Source organism: Cygnus atratus, chromosome 11 (genome assembly GCF_013377495.2).
Source record: "Cygnus atratus isolate AKBS03 ecotype Queensland, Australia chromosome 11, CAtr_DNAZoo_HiC_assembly, whole genome shotgun sequence".
In the NCBI taxonomy this organism is placed as follows: domain Eukaryota; kingdom Metazoa; phylum Chordata; class Aves; order Anseriformes; family Anatidae; genus Cygnus; species Cygnus atratus.
Genome location: NC_066372.1, coordinates 3794723 through 3809875, shown reverse-complemented (window position 1 = coordinate 3809875; position 15153 = coordinate 3794723). Strand labels below are relative to the sequence as shown.

Genomic DNA, 15153 nt, shown 5'->3' with positions numbered 1-15153 from the left:
CCAGTCAAAAAAGGGAGCAAGTAATAAAGTGCAGAAAAAGAAGGAAATGTAAAAAGAGAGGAATGAATGATCAGTGATCAGAAAATATATGCAAACAAGATAGCAGAAGTGTGGTGAAGAAAAGAAAGAAGGGGAAAATGCCATTTTTACTGTCCGAAAATGTGACAGACTTGCAAGACTCACTCAAAAATAAGAGGACAGGAGTGATGATGAATACTCAAAAGGCTGGATTTAGAATTACTACTGGAGTACTTTAGAATTTAAGATTCTAAATTGAGCTGGGGAGGGCACCAAGGCATCTCTTCCACAGCTACTAATAAAGGTTAACAACTGAAGGACACTTACCTGGCTGGGCCTCATCTCCCATATTTGGCTAGACCACCTTAGGGATGTGCCTGTGATAGAAATTCTGACATATTAGGAAGACTTACCAGTATAACTACGCTGACAAGCCTTTTACAATCATTGCAGAGAAAGGACGCTACCAAGCATGGGAAATGAGGCAGTACACGGTAGCCATGCTGACTGGCATACACCACATTCAGTTAAACACTGTAAGTTATATATATGGCATTTCTATTTGCCTTTTTGTCTGATGAGTTTTTCCCAGGGATATTCACTTTAGAGGGGAGTTGAAGAAAAACGAAGATTCTACAGAACTGGAGTTGCTTTTTACTTAACTTTGTAGCTTAAACAATTGTTAATTAGAAATTGCATGAAGATTTCACTGTCTGATTTTGTATGCTTTGACCATTGTACACTTCCGTTTTCTTTCATTTGCACTAGGAGGAAGAAAAATGGTAAGAAATATGATCATTTTAATTTCAAGATTAAGCCACAGACATTTTTTCATATCATCTGCACAGGTGCATGAAACAATTCAGAAGCAACTCAGCACTGTGAACTTCAATGTACAAAGGGAGCTTAGATCTTAGAAATCCATCTTAAGGATAGGCAAAGTAAAGGAGCAAGACAGCAGTAGGCACGCACCTACGGGAGCGGCTTCTGCCCTGTTTGATATCTGCCTGTGCAATTCCTTTTGTGAACAGTGGCCCATGCAGGTTAGGTGCTGCTCCTCCTCAGCTCAGTGGGAATTTCTGCATTGGCTTCAAGGAGAACAGCAAGACCACTTTTCACACTGGCCACTCACACTGTGTGCTTTGAAAATGTATGTTAGGTTTTATTTGGATAAAGGCAGATGATGCTTTGCCAGTGTTTTTCAAGCAGCACATTACCTATGAGGAGAGAGAAATTTAAAAAACTCACTGATTTACCATGTTAAAAAAAAAATGGCACATTTATTGCTACATAAATGTTATATACATAGTGTTTTCTGTTACATTGACAGAAATTTTTTGAACTTCTTGCTGCTGGTTGGAAAGGTTTATCAGCAATACCTTGAAATTTGACACAGGGTACAAATCTGCAATAAACCAACAATGGAAACTGGAGAACAAGATGAGGAGCAATTCATCTCGGACAATTAGCTCTTACAATACTCCATAGGTACTACACGGTATGCTAGAACCCTACTATGGTCTTACAATGCTATTGTAAATTTCTGATATTAATGAACAGGTTATGGTAAATAACCCTACATTTTTACTACCTAATATAGTAAAATAAAGTAAGAAACTTTTTACTGAAAACTTTTTCGATTTCAAAAATCTAGAAAGAGTAATATTTAGAATTCAAGAAATTTTCTTACAAGATTATTGTATAAAAGACTAGCTACAGTGAAAAATAAGCCAAATGTTTTTTTCTTTCTATTTTATGAAGGAAAGCTTCTGGGCATACTGCAAAGTCTAATATAGCCAAAAAGACAACAAGCTTAGAAGGAAAAAGGCCAGGCAGTGGCACGTGATCACTTTCACACGTCATAAGCAACAAATTTGTTTAGCTGATAAACACTGAAATGAAGAACAAGGCCACAGATATAATCAGGTGTTATTGATGGTATATGCAAATTAAAGTAATAGAAATGAGTCCACTAATTTCACAAACTGTTTTGTTAGGAACCATCCAAAACATGAGCTTAAATTCATTAGTTTATTTTAACAATCCAGCTTTTGTTCTTTCAAATTAAATGACTTCATGAAAATTATTGTTTTGTTCCTGGTTTGTGTGTGAACCAATTGCCAGTGATGAAAGATGCACTATATAACAATAGCTCAGACAACCTTGGCTTAGGAAATTTCCTCCCATGGTCATTGCAGTGGAAGACAGTTTCCATGGAAGTTCAAAGGGATTTTAACCATTTCAACACATTTGTGACAAAGGAATACTTATGGACACTGTTCTGGTGGATTAACATTTTAATGCTAATATGGCTTGGGAGGGGTCATTTGTTTGCACTTGATTCACATGGATTTTTTTCTCCACTGACAAGCCATACAAAAATGACAAGCTAATTGATGTATACAGTAAGGAAAAGTTGGTGACCGTTGCTCTTATATTCCATTAGTTAAATAAGCCCACCTTACTGGTGGTTATATCATCACACTACCTGCCACGGTGAATTTAGGATTTTACCATTCACCAAAATTGCAGCCTGAAAAAAATCTCCTTTGTATTTTAATGCATTTTGTGCTTACGTACAGCTAACACTTTACATGTACTATATGTAGTACTTACTGCTCGGAAAACAAAGCAACTCTAACAAAGTAGATTCTCCCCACCCAATTTACACTTCACGTTACAAGCTTTACTATGAAGCCTAGAAGCCTAAAAAGTTTTTGTTTATAATTAGAAAAAAAACATTTGAGGAAAGTCTGAGGGAAAATAAAAATCAATTTTTAAATCTAAGAAATGTTATGGTCACAGTATTGCTCCTGCCTGCATGCAGCCTTCAGGAGGCCTCTTACTGGCTTGAACCATGGAGCTCAGCATGGAAGGGGAACTATGACCATAACTGTTCAGATTACCAGAGACCAAAAATAACATAAAAAAAGCTATACCAAGGAATAGTTTCCTATTGCATGGAAAACACTAGTCATATGGCAAAAGGAGAGGAAAGGACAACAAAAGACTTTTCCCTTCCTTTTTTAAGACACTAATAGGTATGCTGGGAATGCTACGGGTCGACGGTTGTCACTGCTTTGTTCTCTGAATGTGAACAGCTTTAGTAAATGCTGGCATCCAGCTGAAATTTTATCAGCTTTTAACATGTTAACTTTTCCCTTTATATGTAGACCTTTACAGTTCCATAACAATAAATAAAATTTGTAGTTACAATGCATTTGTCAATTCAGTTTAGGCACAAGGCAACTTCCACAATGAGTGGAGAGATCACAACAGTCTCTGATTGTGCAGAAGCGACACACTGCTTGCAACAGAATGATATGTTCAGAGTATTTCACGGGCTGAAATTCTATCTGAAGATCTTGTATCTTCAATCCTGATGCAGGTGTTGACCAGTAGCTTTGATCATAAGATTGCATTTGGGTTTCTTGCTTCAAGTGTTTTCTCCTGTCAGGTTTGTCTTCATATAACGTTAGTTGTCTGTGTCCTTGTGAAGAAAGGTCACCTTCTGTGTATCCTACCAATAATTCTGGAATTCTAGAAAGAGATTTGGGAGAAGAAAAGAGTATTAGGAAAAGAAGCATAATATAACACTATTGAATGAATTTGAAATGTAATTTAGGGCATTTTCAGTCAGTTAAGTACAAAAGAAAATCACATTGAGGGGTCCAAAGTCTTTTTTCCCCAAAGCATATCCATCACACACAGCAATTCCATAGAAGCTAACAGATCTCTGATCTCCTGATGGGGAAGGTAAAGGCAGCTCCATCTCCATCCTGCTCAATTATTGGCAATCTGCTATGAACCAAATTTACATCAACAAACTAGTTTTAGCTGTGCAACCGAGCAGTTACTAAAACCTTCACATACTAGAAACAAGTTATAAAAACAGGACACTTGTTACTTTTCTACTGTAAAAGCAGTTAAAAACCTTTACCACAATTCCCAAGTTCAACAACTTAGTTTGGTTAAAAATATGTAACTGCTGTATTGCGGTTCTCTCAAACTAATAAGGATGACAAACTAGCATGAAGTAAACCAGACCACAAATAAAAGCTAGATAATGGTCTGCTTTTCTGAGAGTTACTGAGCTTACCCTCAGAAAAACTGCGTATTTAGACTCTTTGGGTATAGGAGAAAGATTATCATCTGTGAAACTCAGATGTAAGAAACCACAATTTCATTCAACTTTGACTCCTGTATTTGTAAAATATGCAAGAGACGGTACCTAATTTAAATCACTTCTGCTGAAGGTAGGCATTACCCTATACCTAAAGAGCCTGTAACAATCTTCTCATGTCAACTTTATGCTTTAGTCATCTTGCAAAATTATTGCTATTTCATAGTGCTGTGTTTTTGAAAGTGCCTCATATGAAAGCAAAGATAAACTTTTGAAACATGGCAAGATTCACTTGAAACAAAATACAAAAATATATAAATCAAGAATTATCTAACAAATCAAAAACAGCCTTTTGCTCTGGTATGAAAAAAAAATTAAAGCAATTCATATCACCTTATTTTCCTTAAAAATAGGACAAATAAATAAATAAATCCATTTAGCTGATGAAGAAAGAAGTTGCCTGTAAGAAAATGGGGGAAGTACTAACTCAAATAAGGCTCGATTTAAATGCCATTCTGTTGCTTTGTAAAGAATACCAGGAAATAATACACTTCCATGGGATACATTCTGGCAAGATACTCTTACCTTAAGCTAAAATAGAAATGAAACTGTCTATATAAACAACAGAAGTGCGCCTCCCAAAGCATAAAATTTTCAGATGATTTTAGATGAAAATCAGGCCATCAAACAGCACTGAACCAGATCTGTGTAGATAACTCTTTTGGCAACAGCGCTACTGTTTTAAAAACATGGAATATCTAGCATTTTTTCTTGTTAAAGACAAATTTTTCCCACTTAACAAAGAAAGATAAACACCGCATAATAAAACCCAAATCAACAATTTCAGAAGGAAAAGACTCATTCCTGTAAGGCCTCCCCACAAGCCTGTTTTAAATGAACCATCTCATACTGAACTATTTGGAGCATTTTGAAACACTGTTTTGTCTTGCAAAGCTGCTAGCATTGCTTTTTAAATTAATTTAAATTTTTAAATCTTAATTCACGATCTGTATTAGTGGAGATAGCTAAGGTAGTTCGCCATCTCTTTTGAGCAAGTGATAGGAGTGAAAATGACTGGCCCTAAGCCAGACAGCAAACCTCTCTCAGATGAGAAGTACCTCCAACTGCTTCTAGCAGCCCTGGGATACAATGCACGGATTTTTAAATGAACTGAGGTGATATTTAGACCACTTAAAGATGTATAATTCATCTCTTATTATTCTTGGCTTATCTAGCAGGCTGTTATCTATTCCTCTGATATCATGCCAAGCAGGCCACCTGAGCCAAGAGATATAATCATCAGTAAAAACAGATGCAAATGGAGAGAATTTCACTAAAATTTCCTGGGTTTCTGTTTTATTATAAAAACTACCTAAATCTGCACGCTTTTGCTCATGCTCAGAAATAGGGAAGTATTTAGCAAGAAGTTTGTACTAATGACAGCTCAGTAGCTGAGAATAAACGTATCTAGATCTTCCGAATTTTAGACAATAAAAAGCAACAAACAGAACAAATGTTACCAGAGCCACCCTGCTCTAGACGAGACATACCTGGCTGGTGTTCACATATGACCCATAGGGTTGGTAGTTTCACTCAGGCCAGGGTGGCTTCCTGGGTGTGGTGTTGGCGGCTCTGCCGATACGGCAGAAACTTTTTCTTCTTCCCTTCTCTTAAGGCAGGCTGCTTTAGGATTTAGGTTTCTCTCTGTAACAGAAAAATGATTCTTAACATCCTGTATGCTGATACCAAAGGGAGTATCAACACATTAATCACTGCAGTAAAAATAGCACTGCAGCTTCCCTTTCCTGAGTACTTACAGCCCTGTGTTAAAGCCCAGGTGCCTAAAGCTGCAGACAAGCCCTACTGGAAGTCCAACTTATAGATTAGTATTTTAAAGCAAACAAATAATAGTAATAATAAACACAAGAACAAAACACACGACTTACTACCTGCCTAGATACACCTTCAAAAATACTGAAGAACAAAAAATTGCCTCCCTTGTTACACAAAGTAGCTAGAAGTACAAGCTGAGAAAAAAATGTCTGCAATTTACAATGAAATAAAACACATTTTTGCATTTTATGTTGAAGTCATACCAACCCTTCTGACACCACCCTGCTTTTAGTAATGCTAATGCTTCTTTATTCACCGTATTAGCTCATTAGAAGAAGGCAGAATTTCTGAAGTCACTAATTCTCTATATCCACCACCCATCTTGGTTATCCATTATATTCTTCCAATTCAGTCATACAGAGCAAAAAGTTTTTTTTTTTTTAAAACCTTATTTCCTCTCACATTATAAAGTCATTACTTTGTAATAGCCAGCTGTGGACTAACTATCAAAATATTTCCATCAGTATGTTTCTACTTCCCCAGTTAGCTTCATAGATGTAGATTTGAATCTAGTTTTCAAATAATTTACAGCTTCTAAGTCACCTGTTTGTCCTTCAAAACAGCTTTTCATGAACCAAAAGACAACAGACAAATCTCATTGGCCAGAAAGACACACAAAGGTATGTAATATATTCCATCAATTGAAAGAAGTGATTTTTCTCCTCAGTGCATATTGAATTTAATCAGCATTTTGAGGTATTTTTCTTGTTATCAGTGAATTGTGTTTTGCAGTTTAAGATTGCGAGTATGTTTTTAACTGTAAAGAAACTGCCAAAACAGAGCAGACAGCAGGAGCTCAGTACAGGAACTCTTAGGCCTTCCCTTCTACAGCACTGATGCCCCACTAATAACTGCAGTCTGCTGAACCCTGTTCATCTTACAGGGTGTTCCTCTAGCTAATCTGACAGAGGCAATTTTGCACAGACTTGCTAATTGTACTTCCACTCAAACCATTATCAACAGCCTCCTACTGGAATTCCTAAGGATGATCGCTCACAGAGAGTCTGCTGGAAAAAAAAAAAAGTAACTTTTCTGAACTACAGTTTTCTTAGTTTAAATGTGGCTGGCCTTTAAGTTTTAAAGAAGATGTAATTATAGGGAAACTTTCAAAGGAAGTTAATTTACAGTGATTTAGGAAACGGAGATAAAAATGCTAGCCTACAGTTAAAGCTTAACATCTGAAATGTTTCATTTTGAATAGCGCTAATCACAAAATGAGAAGATGCTTTACCAGCAGAGAGAGAAAATTGTTTATGCTATTATATAATGCACTGGCAAAAGCTCTGGATACCACACACAAAACTCTGGTCACTCAGTTTTAGGATACTTAATTGAGCTTGGAACAGGTGCAAAGAAAGACGAAAGAAAATGAGGAATGCAGTCTCTCACAAGAGGCACGGTGTGCTTGTGACAGTCTTCTTCAAATGCAGAGAGTAAAGTACAAGGTGAGATGTAAACATGAGGAAAGGAATAATCTTGATTTAAACTGTCTATAAAGTAAGTCCAAATTAACTGCCATTACATTTAGGAAAAGATTTCTAATACAGGCATAAGGTATGGAAGCAACCAAGGCAAAAGTGATCTCATTAATTTTAATGCAGAGCTTTGTATGGTTTGCATGGCCTGTAAGAGTAGGGAGATGGACCTGATGTTATTTAGTCCTTAAAACATGCTTCATTAATGTTCTTCCGACTTCTTCATAATAGTCAATCTTATCTTCCAGAGAAATGCAAGGATTTTCAGACCAAAAAAATCCCAAAGTCAAAGTCTCAGAGATGCCAAGACTAGCTGGTGCCACACAAAGCTCTGGTAACTTTAATCTCATTCATCTGCAGCATAATCACAGTTTCTGCATATACCATGCAAGAACTCTGACTGGAGACAGCGCGTTTTATTAACAGTTCCATCAGTACAACTCTGCCTGAAAACCCTTTGCGTCTCATCCTTACCGTGAAGTAGCTAGGCTTGCATTAGAATACTCTGTAGCTTCCAATAGACTAAACAATTGCTTTTACCTACAGCAAGTCACAGATTTGGAAATGAATGTAACGTACATAAAAATAAAACACTGACATCCTTCAGTGACATCAGTGATTCAAAGATGTAGCACATGAAGCAACTGACCACTGGCATCATCCACATCTGAAAGAATTCGAGTTCTTGATGCGCTTACATCAGTGAGGTACCAAAGGAAGACAGTTATTCAATAGTCCAAGGGAGCAAAGTAAAACAATGCTCACCAGTTTTAGTGACAGCTACCTGAGGGACAGAGGTGTCTCACAATTTTAACACCTGTCATTAAGTGAGATTAAAAGTCATCAGTAGCTTCACCAACAAATGAAAACGGAACAGTTGAAGATCTAAACGTGATTCCCAGAGGAAGCATTTTTCCTTAAAGAAAGTGAACTGCAAAAAGAATTCTTCCTTCTGCAACTATTGATAAGCCTATTTCTTCCCTGGAAGAATCAAAAGGGATCAGGGAAAGAATATACATGCAAAACCAACCTCTACTCAATAGCTGCAGGTTTCCTCCCCAAACTATGCTTAATGCAAAAAGCTAAGTAAATGCAGTTAAATTTGCCGCATTTTTAAATTTCAGTTGCATGGGGTTCATCTTAAATCAGATCACTTATTTTTGATAAAGTTTCTGTACTACTAAATAAGCACTTTTTACAATTTAAAGCAAGTCGTGTCAATGTTTTAATTAACTGATTTGCCTAGAAAACTTGGATAGCAAGATGGCTAGGAAAATACATACGAAAAAAGTATAAACCTAACACTCCCATCCTTCCTTTCTTTTCATTAAAAGCAATTCCTTGCTTTTCCTAAAGAACTTCAACAGAGTTACAAAACAGCTAACATGCCTTTAGTGATTTGCATTGAGTTGTGCAGATTACAAGAGACCAACACTGTTCCATGAACAAAGCCACCCCGCAAATTGCCACAGCGCAATGACAGGCTACTAACCTCTCACTTGTTGCTCTAGACTGAGGATGACTGCCACAGCCTGGTGAAGAATAAGGAGTTTTGTCTGTGGTTTTTCACTCTTCAGATGAAGCTGACACATTCGGCCAAGTTCTTTAAATGCCTCGTTAATATCTCGTACACGCAAACGTTCTCTAGCGTTATTTGCCATTCTCCTCTCCTTCTCTCTTTCTATTTTCTGCTCTGGGTTTAAATCCTCATCTTCATTAGTACTGCTGCAAGAAAGTGTAAACAGAAGTATATTGAAATTTCACTTTTACTTCAAACAAGTCACTCTGCTAGTTCAAAATTCTCAGCTGATGAAATTAAAACTTCTTCCCATTTACTCTATTGTATATTGAACTATAAATAAGCAAAAAAATGCTAGAAATTAATGCTTAAGTATTCAAAGTAATTCTTGCCGTTCCCGTAATTTCCAGAAAATAAACATTCAATGGCTTCTGCCTGAAGAATATCCACACAACATTGTCTACAGATGGTAAACGCTTCTAGGAAAGTACAGGGAATGTGCTGTCCCCTTGAACCAAAAGAAATACCCTAACTACTGCTTTATTCAATTACCGACACATGTTCAAATAGTTAGAGATACTCAGCCATCTTTTCAGGTGAAGAATAAATCATTTTCAACCAATAGCTTTTGCTGGTTTCCAATATATTAGCTTATACAAAAAGGTATTCAAGTAGTTTTCAATTTAATGCGCTCATTTAAAAACATTTTAATTTTGTTAAAGATCTACCTGGTCAGTTTGAAAACTTTTCTTTCTTCTAATGTCCAAGGTAGGGCTGAACAGTTACATTTAGATTTTTTTCATTTCACTTAAAATTATTACACTAAGTTGTGTAGCTTTTTTTTCCCCCACATACAGGACTGTCCATTTAAGTCCAAAACTGCTACAAAGCCTCTCCTCCACTAAAATTAATATACTAAAATGTCATTAAGCAGCTGTGATGGTATAGACTCCACTGCCTGTGGTTGCAAGGTTCAGATTGTTCATTGTTATCTCAAATTTCAATGCTTGTGTCAGGCCTATCAGGCAGATCCGGAACCATTTTACCTGGTGTGAGTTCCAGTTTTTTTGGTCTGTGGTTTGAGAAGGGAAAAAGAGTTCTGAAATTGTATGTACATATCATATTCACCCCAGTCCACAGTTTATCAGGCCACGGTTCTCTACAACTACTGGCTCCCATTTAGAAGAGGAGCCCTGGCCTAGGTACAGGGATTACATGTCTTGGACACTTCCATCCTCTACACTGGACAGGACTGTCTCAGTCTTTTATGCTAGTTATCTCTATAGGCAGACTATAGGCAAGGCACTTACACAATGGAATGCATAATTTTCAGGTGATTTTCCTGGAAAAAAAAATCTTCTATTCAAATAGATACAATTACTGTAAGCTATGTCTTTATATTTCATATGCACAGAGGTAATGCAAAAGCTTTGAAATAAACTTATTAAAGACAATCTACAACTTACACAGAGCGTTAATTAAGCACAAATTCAGTAGCTCACGTCAATGACCCACCTTGTTCTGCCTCTAGATGAAACCTTGATATCCTTCTGGGAGGACTCATCATCTGATTTCATGTCATCCGATGAGGGGGGTTCATGTATATTTTCATCCTTCTCCTTATGTTCAGACTTGATTTCTGTTGGACCTATAGCCACAGACTGGCTCTGCAAGCCACCTGACAATGCTGCAAGCAAACAGATCAGTGTGACTATCAGAGGAGTGGAATATTTCTCCCTGTAACAGAACCTCAAGCAGATATTGCAGATGGCAGGCCAGAACGCAGCAAGTTTGTGAAGCCAACACAAGGAACCATGCTCTGGTAACAGAAATAAAAGAGATATCCTGGTAACACTGCTGTACTTGGACATGTGTTGTGAGGTTGTAAAGGAATTGTAATAGTCAAGAGTAGCTTGACCAGAAAAAGACACTGTAAAATACGGAAGGTCATTCTGCAAAGTAAGAAAATTTGCACCTCGGGTCTGGGCTGCAAATCTAAGGGCATAGCTGCACTGACAGAGGCTTGGGGCTAGGCCAAATCTGCAATACACATCCCTAAATGGAGCAAGCATGTTAATGAATAAGCTGACTTCTGTTTCCTATAGCTTACTTCTTTAGGCTAAAAATTGAGCGAACTGTAAACAGTTGTGTGGAGAGACTTCCTTTCATTGGCTGGATTGAAATCAGTCATCAGCTCACTCTACAACCCCCCTGGCTGATTTGGAAATGGCTGCCACACTGCAAATGGCATTATGGCATCTTAAGCTATAAGGCAGCTGTAATGCAAAGTGTTCTACTGAAACTATACAGGGACCAATCCAACATGGGGATGCCTTCCAAGTTTTTGCAGGAATCCCTAACAGCAGTAGTTTATAGGATTTAAAATTGAAGTTAATTCTCATTTCTCAACTCTACTTATGTTCCTATCCCCTTTCTCTATTGATGCACATTTACCAAGATCTACAGCCTCCCTGGCTCTAGATTATTACTGACACCATTGAGCATTTAATACTGCTGGAAAGTTACCTCTGTAGCTTTCTTGTGTTTTATGATTTAGTTCTGTGCTCTGAGCAGAAACTGAACTGGGAAGAACTGAATGGTTGCTGTTGAGGCTGACACTTTCTTCCCGATGAGTCCCAACCTAAAGAAAAACAAAGCAAACAATTCAATTAAATATGTGATTCAAAGAAACAGTCCAAAATGGAAGTTTAAAAGACAAAGTATTTGCTGGATTAGAGACCAGAGTTCAAGTTCTACCTCAGTAAGGGAAATATTTAGTTGAAAGATGCTGTTACACTAAACCACTTGATTACAGCATATTGGATTAAGCTGGGCTTCAAACAGTGACCAACACCTGTTTGGAATAATGTAGCAACCTAGCAATTTTTTTCAATATTATCCCACAGATCACTACAGAACTTTATTCTTGATTTATACCTGATTATAAGATTTGATTAACATTAGATTGCTTTAAGCTATTATGGCTATCAACTGTAGTACTCATAAAATTTTGATCCTTTAATGAAAATCACAGGGAATAGTAATTTTCACTGCTTGTGAACGTGTGTGTGTGCATATATGTACACATACACACACACACTTAAATATAGACACACATATTTAAAAAACAAACAAAAAAACCCAACATCTCCTCGCTTCCTGATTGCTAAAACAGGATTAGGAAAAATGCATCTAATTTCAAAATATTATTTTATTCACTTTAATATCTTTCCTCAGCTAAACACGTTGGGTCTAGTTCCATTACTGAATCTTATCGTATGAACTATTCTTACCACCCCCTGCATGTAATACATAATTTCTTTCATAATACAACACAATTAAATTTTTAAGAAGTATTGAGAAGAAATCGTAAAAAAAAAATCTCAATCTTGCAAGAACTTTAATAAATTATACTTATGTAATGTAGCTGTGAGTGCAAATACATAGCTTGAAGAGGCTAATTTATTTTAAAAAAAGCAACAACCCTGCTGCTCAATACAGAATACTGTTATCGATGCAAACATCTATTAAAAGAATACTATTCTTTAGTCTGAAAATGGAGGTGGTAAAGACAAACTGCCTGAATTTAAATAAATTGGAATATGGGCCATTTAAAGCTTCTGATTCCTAAAGAGACAAAAGTCCTTTAAATATTTATAACATAACCAACATAATGCAATTAAACAGTTAAAAAAAAAAGAACAAAGATGATACTATTATTTGTATAGTTATAAAAATTGGCTACAGATGAAGCTTTTTATTGGAACAGTAGCAAACATGTCAACTAGAAGATTAAGCCTTTAATTAAATAGGTTTATTGCCTGGAGTTACACATGAGAACCACTGTTTTTCAATAAATCCTTCAATCCTAGTAAACTGCTGAGCTTTGAATCCCTCTTGAGTAATTAATGCAGCTTTTACCTTTCATGTCTTAGTATGGATTTTACCCAGAGAGAGATAAATACCCTTATGCAAGTTTATCCTTTGTTTAATACACACTCATTCCTGTAAGCTAACACACACGAACAAGAAAGGAAGGGGGGGACCACCCCCTCCCAGCCCTGCCAACCCACAACTCGTATCAGATCATTCTGGGCTGCTACAGATTCTGCAGTTCTGTGGAAAACCTTGCATACTGCAGGGTATCTGTGCTTTTTAAAGTATGTTTTATCTTCCTTTTTGCCATAAGCTTTGTTTGTGAGAATTTCTAAGGGATATGGTCCTCCCAGTTCTTGTGAGTGTCTCGAGTTCACCAGAGTAAGGAGCAGGACCTGACTCTTCCAGCCTACGAGAAAAATCCTTCCAAGGGGAAGGTGGAACTCACACTCCCTGCAACTTACAAAACCCAGCCTTTTGCTAGTTCTGCCCTTCAGGTTGCGTTTTATTTTGTTCTTCTGGTCACGCTTAAGTCCTAACACATGAGGGTGCTTTTATTCAAGCTACAAACTATTAATCACTTTGAGGGCAGTTCCACCCCCCCCCCCCCCCCCCCCCCCAAAATCTTAGTGGGGGGGGGGGGGGCAAAAATTTCTTAAAGCTGTGCACAAACCTAACAGCTGCCAGAACCCTGGCAACTCTCAAATCTAGAGCTAATCTAGAAGTGACAGATTAGCAAATCAATTCTTATAAAGGCAGAAAATAGATCAGAAGTAAAAACTGAATTCAAGTCCACGTCTCAGTTCTTTGGAAGAGGTTTACAAACTCAAAGCATACAGTTTAGATTAATAAGATTTATACGGGAACCTTAAGAGCTACAACGTTACAAAACTGACCACCACGTCAATTTTTTTTTTTTTTTTTTTTTTTTTTAACTCCAATCTATAATGTCCTAAAAAATCCCCCCCCCGCCCCAGGGCTCTCCTCCCCTCAGGCCGGCCAGGAGGAGAGCCCCGCGGCCGGAGGGGCAGCGCGAAGGGGCTGCCGGCAGCCCGAGGCCCCGCAACCGCCTCCTGCCGCCGCTCCCCCGCCGCGCAGCAGGGCCGCGGGCGGCAGCACCAGGTGCGGGCCCGCCGCCATTTGCATACAGCTGCGGCCCGCGCCGCCACCCCCGGCACAGCCCGCAGTGAACAGCCGGGCCCGCTCCTGCACAACCCGCCGGGCATCACCGCGGCCTTACCGCAGCTCGCCCGGCCTCATCCCCGCCGTCCCTCTGCCGCAATCCCTGCCCCGACCCCTCGGGCCCAGCAGGGAAGGCGCGCTGAGAAGCCGCGTTCCCGTCCCGCCCGATACAGCCAAAGCTGTAGCGGTTTAGGAAAGTCCGAGAAGCAACCAGCGCAGAAACCGCACCCATTGCAATATGCGTAGATCACTCGGGGTTCACCACTGTCTATTTTTTGTACGTAATGACAGCCTCACACCTATTTAGGGTTCAAAGCTAACTAGCGAAGTTGTATCCCCGTCAGGGAAGTCACAATTCGAGGAAAATAGTAGTCCTGTAGGCAAGACCATCACGTTGTTGTAATTTACTAGGTGAGCTGTGTTTACTTTTATGCATGTCAAGAAAGACTTGCAGCACATCAGACAACCTGCAGAAACGCAGACAAAAAATTTAAGAAGTGCACAACTTCTTCCAGTTGATTTAAGCAGTAAGATTTGGGATCTAAACCGGAAAACTGAGTGTTTTGGAGAATTAAATAAAAACTGGAGAGGACACAGCAACTGATGACACACTACTGCACGGAGGAGAACTCAGTGACGTGGCAAAATGAAATCCTTTCTCCTGTTAATATCAGCTCTGCAGCTCATGCTTCTGTTTGATTACCGATTTTAAACTTAGTGATTAAAGCTTCTGTGAACTGGCAAAAAGAATCAGTCATGGTCATAAACGTCATTTGAACTACAGCAAATGCCAGGAAGACAAGCAAAAGGGCTCTGGAACCAAAGTTTTCACACTTCGGGCAGCTCTAAGTTGTTCAGTACGAGCACAATCTGCAGAGAAATACGAGCACTGGAGGCACGAGCAGAGGCTGGTGGGGGCGAAGCAGCTGAACTCTCCCTTTGTGACTTTATGCTACAGCAGATAGGGGCAGGCAGAGGGAGAGCACCAATTTTCTTAGATTCCTGTTGTACCTGGAAAAAAAACCTCTAACTTGAGGATTGAGTTTCATCCTTAACTGAGTTTCCAG

The 15153-nt window shown here is 38.4% G+C and overlaps 1 protein-coding gene across 13 annotated transcripts in view; it reads right to left on the bottom strand.

Moving 5' to 3' along the window:
* Positions 1-1278: 1278 nt before the first annotated feature.
* Positions 1279-15153, bottom strand: part of TCF12 (transcription factor 12) — a 160850-nt gene continuing 146975 nt past the window's right edge. For 10 of the 13 annotated variants that reach the window (XM_050713089.1, XM_035554210.2, XM_035554204.2 and 7 more), the window contains 5 exons: positions 11555-11669; positions 10544-10715; positions 9002-9234; positions 5692-5845; positions 1279-3558 (listed from right to left, as the gene is read on the bottom strand). In XM_050713089.1, the coding sequence (XP_050569046.1) occupies positions 5703-5845; positions 9002-9234; positions 10544-10715; positions 11555-11669 (663 nt within the window). In that variant the 3' untranslated portion in view covers positions 1279-3558; positions 5692-5702. The remainder of the gene's footprint in view (positions 3559-5691; positions 5846-9001; positions 9235-10543; positions 10716-11554; positions 11670-15153) is intronic. The other 3 variants (XM_035554212.2, XM_035554207.2, XM_035554224.2) reach the window with 1 other exon arrangement.